Raw genomic sequence first — 9,894 nt, 5'->3', positions numbered from 1 at the left:
TTAGGAAGTCATAGAATCAAGAAGAACATGAGACCATATCTAGGATGAGTTTTTATTATGATAGAAAATAGTTCCATCTGTTCTCCACTTCGGAAGGTGGCGGTAATGCACCTAAAAGCTGCTTGCCAACCTCTGCGAAACAGGAAGAAGAAGACGAAGAAGAATATCAAAAAAGAAGCTCTCCGTAAAAACGAAATGGATATACTAAAAGCCGAAATAGCAAGAAAGAGGAAACTTCTGGAGGAAAAACAACTTGTTGATGTGAGTATTAGGAGATATTAGTATTTTCTAAGTTTAGTTTAATATTAGCCTAGCTTCTGTTAGCTAGCGCTAATTAAGCTAGCTTCTTTCTAGAAAGATCGTTTTTTTTCATGTCAGATCTATCTAGCAATACATACCCATCAGTACTGCAGGAGGTTTCTTACGTGTTTAAAAAAAATTCAAACGCTATACGCTTTAACATAAACCTGTTTCCGAGTATTCACTTATACCAAAAATATGATTAGCATTGTTTTGTAACTGTAAAATAGTTTGATCAAAACCACATATGGTGTTACGACGTTAGCTTAGGCTTTATTTGTGTCATAATTATCAATATTCGCTACTCTGCTGCAATTGCAAATAATATCTGATTGTATGTAAAGAAATACAATCATGGGTGTTTTTGAAAAATCTTTAGTTATCTTTTGTTAGTGTATTCAGTTAAAGATTTAACATGAATCAAGTTTCTTCATCAACTTTTCAATTTTATGTTGTCAAATAATTGTTTCACCCCCAGGCGAAGGAAAAAGTTAGTTGAAGAAATGTTCCACAATGATATTCAATGAGCTGAAAAAGTCACTATTATGGTCTCACTCTACTGTCTGTTTTTGTTATTCTAAGCATAAACTGTGATAGTAAAGTAGATCATTTTTATTTTATTTTTTTCTTTGATGTAAAGTTGCTGCAGTGGCGACATTTTCTAATTATTGTCCAATTGCATGCTATGAATGTAAATAAAAAGGATGAGTTGAGTTATATTGACTCTGTCGGGTTACCCTGTGATGGGTGTTTTCCTTTTCACCTGTATGGTTACTCCTCTAAGTAATAACTAATGATCTTTTTTCCAGGAATCTAAAAAATTCTTTAAAAGGGCTGATCTCGTACGGAAGGAAAAAGAGGAGTACTTTAAGAGATGCGGATACAAGGTAAACATTTTAGGATATTTTTTGACAGTGTTTACTCTCACATGCTGACACATCTGAGTAATTTTATCAATTTTGTCTTGAGCATTGCTGTAAAATTCTACATTACTTACTTGGTGTAAATGTTTATACTTGTAAACAGTGCTGCTATCTCACCAGGTCCCTCTTGAAAAAGAGACTAGCTCTCAATGAGGTTTTTTATCTGGTTAAATAAAGGTTATTATTATTATTTTTATTATTACAACATTCTCTAGAAAACAAACTAAGGCCACGAACTTTAGTTCAGGTCTGCATTAGTGTTGTGTTCACTGTGTTGTTTTTCTGCAACCTACCTCTGCTGCCTGCACCTGTAGGTTCAGACAGAGACTCCTAAGAGCCAGGTATGGGATTGCTCAGTGAAAGTAGCAAACAGGATGCATGATGAAAGGATAAAAACACTGTGTCCCAAAAGCTTCCTCTTCCTTGGCATCTTCTCCGGTTACTGAGGATTAAAATAAACTGTAAATTAGTAATTGTTTTCTGGATGTTTTAATTCAAGACATTCAGTTTTTGTCTAAAATTGTTAAAGTCCCAAAGCTATTTGTTAGAAGGAAAGTAGATAAGGGAAGGAAGAATTGAAGCTTAGATGGGACACAGCTTGACTTTGTATTTTAATATGGAATATTGGTTTAAAACAAACAGTTATCTGGTCAAGCTTTGCTTTTTATTATGCAAATTACTTAAGAAAAGATGGAATTTTTGACCAACTACAAGTGGCCTAAATAATTATTTGTCATTTTTGCAATCCCTTTAAAATTGTTTTCCCAAAATTTAAAACACAAAACTCATTGTTTTTTTGATGTAACAATAAATTACGTTTAGTTTGTATTTTTTTGGGAAACGTCTTGTTACCATTTTATAGTTGGTCTTTTAGACTGTGCACCTGAAACCACAATCTGAAAGGCTGCAATGCATGTGTGCATTAATGCATGATTTGATATCTTCTTTGAGTTTTCATTTTCCCACTTTACACTAAATCTGCTTTAGTTTCAATTTGGCTTTTGAGTGTGCAAACAATGTTTAAATCTGTCATAGTGAAAGTCTTTAATTTAAATATTTGATAAACAATCCATTGAAAATTGTTTAATATCCCCTGAGGTTTTTCACATCATATTACCCACAAATTCCAATGTGTTTTTCTTAGATTTTATGTGAAACACCAATAAAATGTAGAGCAAGCGGAAAGGAAAATGAACTAAAGTTTCAGAAATGCTCATAAATAAAAATCACAAAAGTTTACCATGCATTTGTTTTCTATGAACATTAATTTTTGCCAGTTTCCACTATTAGTGGGATGTATATTTGTACCTTGTCTGCTCCGTTCTGATGCATTCATATCTTTTGATACAAGTCATTCCACAGCTTTATGTTTAGGTCCCTGGTCCTGCAGGTCAAATTTCCTCCATAGTCTTAAATCTTTTGTGTTTTATTTCTGTTCTGCTCCTTCTATCCACCAACTCTGGCCAGCTTGCTAGTGGAAGAAGAATATTTCCAAAGCATAACGCTGCCACCATCATGTTTCCCCATGGTGTTCTGTCACATAAAATAGCACTAAAATACATTGAAGTTTGCAAATGTAATGTGACCGATGTGAAAACCCCAAGGACACCTCTGCGATGTACTCTGTTGAACTGTTGTGGCTGTGTGAGGTTAATATGGCGAAGTGAATCTGAATTAATCTAGGACAGAGTCTTCATTTGAGCTGACATGATAATAACACTTTTTGCACATATTTTTTAATCAATTTTATTTATTTATTTTTGCATTTGTTGAACCATCGTTCCCTATGATGAATTTATTAGTGTTACCCACCGTGATTCAGTAATCAACACATGTCTGTTCATCCGTCCTGTCCTGAAGCTCGATAAAGCAGAAGAAAACGAGTCGTCCAGTTCAACTAATCCAGTGTTGGAGCTTGAGTTGACAGAGGAGAAGCTGCCAATGACTCTGTCACGACAGGAGGTCAGTCAGAGTATAGCATAATTTCCTGCCTTTCAGTACTCTTCCCTTTGCATGTTGCAGTTTAAATTTTGTCCGTTGCTCTATTTGTGCAGGTAATTCGACGACTTCGAGAGCGAGGAGAACCAATCCGATTGTTTGGAGAATCTGATTATGACGCCTTTCAGAGACTCCGGAAAATTGAGATCTTAACCCCAGAAGTAAACAAGGTAAAATATTTAGGAACCGGGAGCAGCACCGCTATTGTTCCAAAGCCCTAGAAAGCTCTGAAATAACCCTACTCTGTCCACTCTGTGCTGGGTATTGCATTTATTTTAGATTTGGTCACCATTCTGATGTGTTTTTTTTTTTCACAATGTCCAGGGTTTGAGGAATGACCTGAAAGCTGCCATGGACAAGATTGACCAGCAGTACCTGAATGAGATTGTTGGAGGAACAGAGTCAGGGGATCCAGACACTCAGCACGACCTGAAAGTTCATGAAGAAAACACCACCATAGAAGAGCTTGAGGTATAACACTTAAGAAAGTGTAGGAGGAGTAAAATAGTTCCAGTGACTGTCGTTCAGATTACATTTTATGAGCTTATGTTTTTCTTACTTATGAGTTATTTACTATGAAATGTTGTTTTGTTAACCAGAATTAAAATATCTGTGTCATATTATTCAAATTCTATCATAGGCTCTTGGGAATACCTTGGGCACGGGGGATGACAGTAGAGATCAGGATGTCATTGCCAAATTTTTAAAGGTAAGGCAAAAAAAGACTCCCATTTTTGTCTAGAGGGAGCTGTTGGATAATATTTCCACAGTTTGATTCACTGCTACTTATATCTTCTTAATCCACCTCCTTAATACATATTCAATTTGAATTAAATCATCAATTTAACTTAATGATAAGGCTCAGCTGCAGGACATGTTGTAAAGCTCACCTAATCCCTGTCTAAGATCTCTGCTATAGTACTGGATCCGTAAAAAGGGGCAAGACTAATGTGCATGAAATTAACACTCTTAATTATTAGACCACATTTTGCTTTTAAATAGAAAAGTTATCAAACAGTTTACACATAAGGCAATGCATCTTTCTGTGCTCATTTATATAAAAGTGAATAACTATTATCATCTAATTTTTCCAGTTTGAGTGTCAGCTAAACCTGTTTTACTTAGCTTTGCTTGGAGTTATATAATGCCACGATTTTATTTTGAAGTTTGTCTTATTCACTCGGTACCACTGTATGAAACTGCATTTGTTTTGCATAGTCATGCAAGAAATCTTATTTAAATTGTAACTTAAGCGGTTGTTTTACGTTAGCTGTGTTATGTGTTATGCCACATTACCAAGAATATAACCTTTCTACTGCTTATGTAGTGTTAAAACTTACCTGCTGTTGCCGTCTTGATGAGAACTTGTATAGATGTGATAGTCCAAGTGGGTTTAGAGTTGTTTTCAAACAGATTGCACTTGGTGTTGCAGTTTCTTCTCGGTGTTTGGGCCAAAGATCTGAACAGCCGAGAGGACCACGTGAAGCGCAGCGTTCAGGGAAAGCTAGCCAGTGCAACACATTCACAGACTGAGTCTTACCTTGAGCCCCTCTTCAAGAAGCTCAGGAAGAAGGTACTGCTTTTTAAAATAAAATATTAAAATCAGACTTTTACCAGCTTATATGACAGATGAAATCATTTTTCTGTCTTTATTTTTTTTCTGTTTATTTCAGAATTTACCTTCTGACATCAAAGAGTCGATCACAGACATCATTAAGTTCATGTTGGAGAGGGAATATGTTCAGGTAAGTTAGCAGTTCATATTTATTTTGACTACTGTTTATGCATGACTGCATGTTTTAACAACCGATTTCCATTGCAGGCTAATGATGCGTACCTACAGATGGCTATTGGTAATGCTCCCTGGCCTATTGGTGTGACCATGGTGGGTATCCATGCCCGTACTGGACGAGAAAAGATCTTCTCTAAACATGTGGCCCATGTTCTTAATGATGAAACACAGAGAAAATATATTCAGGTGAGTAAAGTAATTCCCAAAATGAAGGTATAGGTAAAAAAAATAAAAAGGAGTGAGAAAGAAATGCATTCTGAGAATGTTGTTATATACTTTGAGATAACCTGTCTTAGTAATGACAGCTTCAAGACACTTATCTGAGGTTTGTCAGTACTATATGCTGGTAAGACTATCATGTATCATGATATTCCCACCTTCACTTTTTACATGGAGTTCTCAGAAACATCAGAACATGGTGTATGCAATTACATCCAAGAAGTTTATCTTTGGCTTTATCTAACCTGTCAGTGTTCTCCTAATATTTCAAAATCATCTACAGCACAGTTTAAGCAATGTCCATTTGCATCATGTTCTTTTTTTTTTTTTTTTTTTTTTGCAGTAAGTGTCCATGGAGACCGTTGTTTTCTGATTGGATTATTTTATTGATTTCATGGGAAAAAAAGCCCCTGCTATTTCTACGTCTCTCTAAAGCTCTCTGTGGGTCCTGTAGGCTCTTGAACAACACTTTTGATTAGACTTTTGACAGAAATCTTATAAAAGGCACCTGGTAGTGATTGATTTATGATGAAATTATCTTTTTTTTTTCACCTTTTATTTTATGGATACAAAAGCTATCTGGAACATTTAGCATCATGACTTTATTGTGAACTTCTCATTGCGTCTACCAATCATATTACTCTGTACAATACCTTGGTAATGATACTTTTTTAATTGCCTCCTTGGCTTTCATTGTTTTTTTGCTCCACGTGTTCGATACTTGTTCTGTGTCATTCCAGTTTCTCACGCAGAACTTTACCTTTGAATTAATGAGCTTGTGCTACATGCATAAAGTATTAACTTAAGAGGACATATTGCTTCTTGACAATTGATATTATATTTCATAAACAGAAAGCACCAGACATCAACCATGAATCAGCTCTTTTTATCGGACATGAAGTCATTCCTCATTTTAAAGAATTCAGTCAACTCCGCTCCACCACTTTTCCTACCCATGTTGCCGAGTTCTCAACACTTCATGTGTGCTATTTCTGCATGAGGGAGCATAAAGTAAAGAACAGAGATCTCATAACAGCACGGAACAAACTGATTACTTTACAGACAGTTCTAGTCTCGGGTACATACATGAACACTACTGCAAGTTCACCCTGAGGTCTGACTGGCTGTAAATCAGAGAGATTATGAAACACTCAACATTTTAGACCATTAAAACTCTTCAAGGGCATCAGGCCTCAGTGAACATGCTAAATATTAATAATAATATTTCTGGAGAGAAACAAGGTGACATTCATAAGACAAGGTGGCTTAAAGCACTATTGGATCAAGAGCTTTCTCACAGCATCTATATTTTTGTTTAATGTTTTTTTTGTTAAGTCTATAATTATTCAGTTCTGAATATGAATAGAAAGCTGTTTTTAGTAGGAATGTCCTACAGTGATTGATTCTGAGTAAACCTCAACTCAAGACCTGTTGTTGTCTACTGGTTTAAACATTATAACCTATTTATGTAAACAGAAATTGGAAAATTGTATTGCTTTGCTAATTAGTTCTATAAATTTACATTTTCCGCTATTAGAATGACACTCAAAATGGACACAAAATTCTTCAGCTTTGATTGCATGTGACTACCTGGAGAATCATTAAAATAGTGTATGCTGTGAGCCAAATGATCAGTAAAACATTTCAAAACAGAGAGGAAAACGTTTAAATCTACCCTACAAATTGTGCTGCATGAAAACATGGGCAACTATAGCAAAATGTAAGTAGCTGTTTCAGGTGACGTGTTGTTTATCTCCTTAGTTAGCTTTATGTTGGAGCAGCATGGTGTAACTCCTGTTAAGACAATATATCTGTTGCTGATATTTTTGCGCACAAAGCGCAGCATTCAGTTTGTTTCTTTTAGTGCAGTACTGCAATGCGACATTGTGTTGGTAAATGTCAGTTTTAAAATAACTCCGATGTTTATCACAGCCTAAAAAAAAAGTCTTGTTTGGGACATGGTGGTTGAAATTCAATGACAGATGACAATCTGCTGCTACCAGTAAACAAAAATACTTGAGCGGAATCATTTTGACTTCTCGGTTTCTCGGTACTCGAATGCATCATGAGTCTAAGCTGAATTTAGGGCTGGTAAAGATAAATACTTTTGATAATAATTCTGAGCTTCAGAAGATAATTGTTTGGAGCAAGGCTTCAGTACCAAAGTGTTACTGATATAAAATAAATCAGGAATGATGATTTAAGCTCAGAAATGATTTATCTAAAATATTTCTGGCTTTATAATAAAATGCATTCAGCTGTTCACTATCTCTGCATTCCAGGTGAGGGATTGCCCGATGCCTTCAGATGGGTTCCCTTAGAAAACTTTTATCATATTGCCTTAATAAGCTGAACGTGACAGTATTGCTCTATTATTTGGATATAATTAGTATATAAGAAATTGAGTTTATTCGGTCTACCTTAGTTTGTGTTGTAAGGTGTCGTTAGGATTAGTATAATATAAATAAACTGAATTTAGTTAAAATTGAGTTTTTAACTACTACATTTATTTTAGTTATTTTTTAGTTTACAGAATAAAAAATAACTCTTCTTTTAAACATAATAAAGATTATGCATTCTTAGTAACCATAGCTTTGCTCGTTCCTTGTTCTGAAAGATTAACATGGCCCAAAAATAGTCTTTCTTTTTTCAACATTTTTGTGTCTTTCTTACAGGGTCTGAAGAGGCTAATGACTATCTGCCAGAAACACTTCTCAACTGATCCCTCAAAGTGTGTGGAGTACAACGCACTTTAAAATCACAATTTGCCCGACGTCCGGACTGGAGCCCGTTCATGTTTCCTGTTTGTTTCACACCAGCTCTTTCTTTTTTTGCTTTGACCGACTCGCAATTGATAAAGAAAATATTTGAGAAACTTTCAGTGCATTTCTTGCGATTGTTACCTTTATTGAAAACACATCAGTTAAAACGTGATTTGGAAAAGTAAAGATCAACAACATATAGGCAGAATTATGCCAGTTTTAAATTGTACCAAACATAACACGTGCTTATTTTGTATACATTTTTTTTTTCTCCTTTTTACAATGAGAAGATGGTATGTAAATGTTGTGCAACAAATGTTTTCACTTGGACATTTTCATGTGGTACACAAAAAGTTAATTTGTAAAACTAAATAAAAGTGGTGTAAGTTTTATTACACTTTTAGATAAATGATTATTAAACGTGAATCTTTCTGTTGGTTTATCTCTGTGTACATTTTGAGCAAATACAAAACCCAGTCAGTGTATAACTTCATCTTCTTAGTGAGAGAACAGTTTTGTTTGTGTTCACTGCAAATATGATTTTTCCTTTTTGAGATACGTTTTGATTTTAAATTGCCAAGATTTTCACTTGTCCTCTGCAGCAGAGCTTCTGAATGGGACTATTTTTAGTCACCAATGTCTGTTTAGTCAATATGAATCATGTGACTATAGGGACAATAAAAGACTCTCCACAGCAAGCTGCTCTACTACCTGGGAATTCATGACTGACACTTTAACAAGATGTAAATATAATTAAAGAACACTGTTATCTTTTTCAGTTTTTAGGATGGCGGTGAAAAATTAAATAACGTAAGCAGAAAGTAAATTTTTGCTACGACTGCGTGCTTATAAAAGCCCGTTAAGTAGTTCAGACAGTAACGTCCAACGTCAAATGGTGACCTTATTACTCTGCGTAACCATGGCGATGGGATCTGCTTCTTGTGGTGATAGTATGTTCTTGGCTGCCTCAGACCACGTCATTGCAGTTACAGTCTGTTGGCTCTGGACACGTAACCAGAGGCTCATCTGGGCAGGTTGACAGCTGGCATTGCAAATACAAGGAGCTGGTGTTGGATTTTTTTTCTTCTCTCAACTCCTTTCCTCTTGAAGTCAAACTACAGCCGGAACCACATTTCCTTTAGCAGTCACAGTGGATAAGTATTTGACATAAATAAACTGCCTTATCTGAGGTCAGTGCATTCATCTGTGAAGGTTTTTGCCCACCCGGCCTTGACTTAGAGTAAGCTAAATGTTTTTTTTTTTCTGTTAGTTTTTTCCCCCTAATCTAATCTGTTGTGTCACTCTTATCCATGTCATAGGTAAGGCCTTGAAATGTCTAATTGAAAGTGCAGTTCACTGGAAGATAAAGCCTCTCTTTGTTGCCTTTCATATCTTGGGAAAGTTGTACATTGCACACTTTCTTTGTATAACAGACAGTGGATGATGCTACTATACAGTATATAATGCCACATAATGTCCTTGTACTCTTCTCCTGACTGATACTTTTGGATAATTAGATGATTAAGGGTTAACCAGATTGATGGCAGGTATGAATGTTAAACCTGAATTGAAAGATGTTTCAACAAAATATTTGTTTATGGGGTGCACCTTTATGCAACTAGGTAATGGAAGCTTTTAAGTTTCACTCTTTTACATCAAGAAAAACCAGACATTCAAACTGCAATTTGAATGTCTGTCAACTATAGAAGGTCAGTGGGGGATTTATAGAAGTATAATGGCAATAAAAATGGGTACACAGTATTTCTAAATGTGTGCTTTTGTGTATCATCGAAACTCAGCTCACTGTTTCACCTTACTGTCTTTATATCATTTTCTATTTAATCCAATTTTGTCACATTATTAAGGCATAAAATAAACCTCTCCAGAACTAATTGGAGGC

General features: G+C 35.3%; 1 protein-coding gene across 2 annotated transcripts; it reads left to right on the top strand.

Annotated features, from left to right (window-relative positions):
* The first annotated feature begins 113 nt into the window (after positions 1-113).
* Positions 114-8,692, top strand: prpf18 (PRP18 pre-mRNA processing factor 18 homolog (yeast)). Of its 2 annotated transcripts, XM_008411345.3 has the most exons (11): positions 114-261; positions 1,110-1,187; positions 1,538-1,564; positions 3,084-3,185; positions 3,278-3,391; positions 3,546-3,692; positions 3,862-3,930; positions 4,654-4,794; positions 4,895-4,966; positions 5,044-5,199; positions 7,908-8,692. In XM_008411345.3, the coding sequence occupies exons 1-11, from the start codon at positions 196-198 to the stop codon at positions 7,986-7,988; spliced, it is 1,053 nt and encodes a 350-aa protein (XP_008409567.2). In that variant the 5' UTR covers positions 114-195; the 3' UTR covers positions 7,989-8,692. The 2 variants fall into 2 exon arrangements, with proteins under 2 accessions (XP_008409567.2, XP_008409568.2); XM_008411346.3 differs by lacking the exon at positions 1,538-1,564.
* Positions 8,693-9,894: the final 1,202 nt, after the last annotated feature.

The sequence above is a fragment of the Poecilia reticulata genome, chromosome 6, assembly GCF_904066995.2.
Source record: "Poecilia reticulata chromosome 6, P_reticulata-male-v2, whole genome shotgun sequence".
NCBI lineage: Eukaryota > Metazoa > Chordata > Actinopteri > Cyprinodontiformes > Poeciliidae > Poecilia > Poecilia reticulata.
The sequence above is the reverse complement of the archived record's forward strand: the minus strand, read 5'-3'. Positions and strand labels throughout refer to the sequence as shown.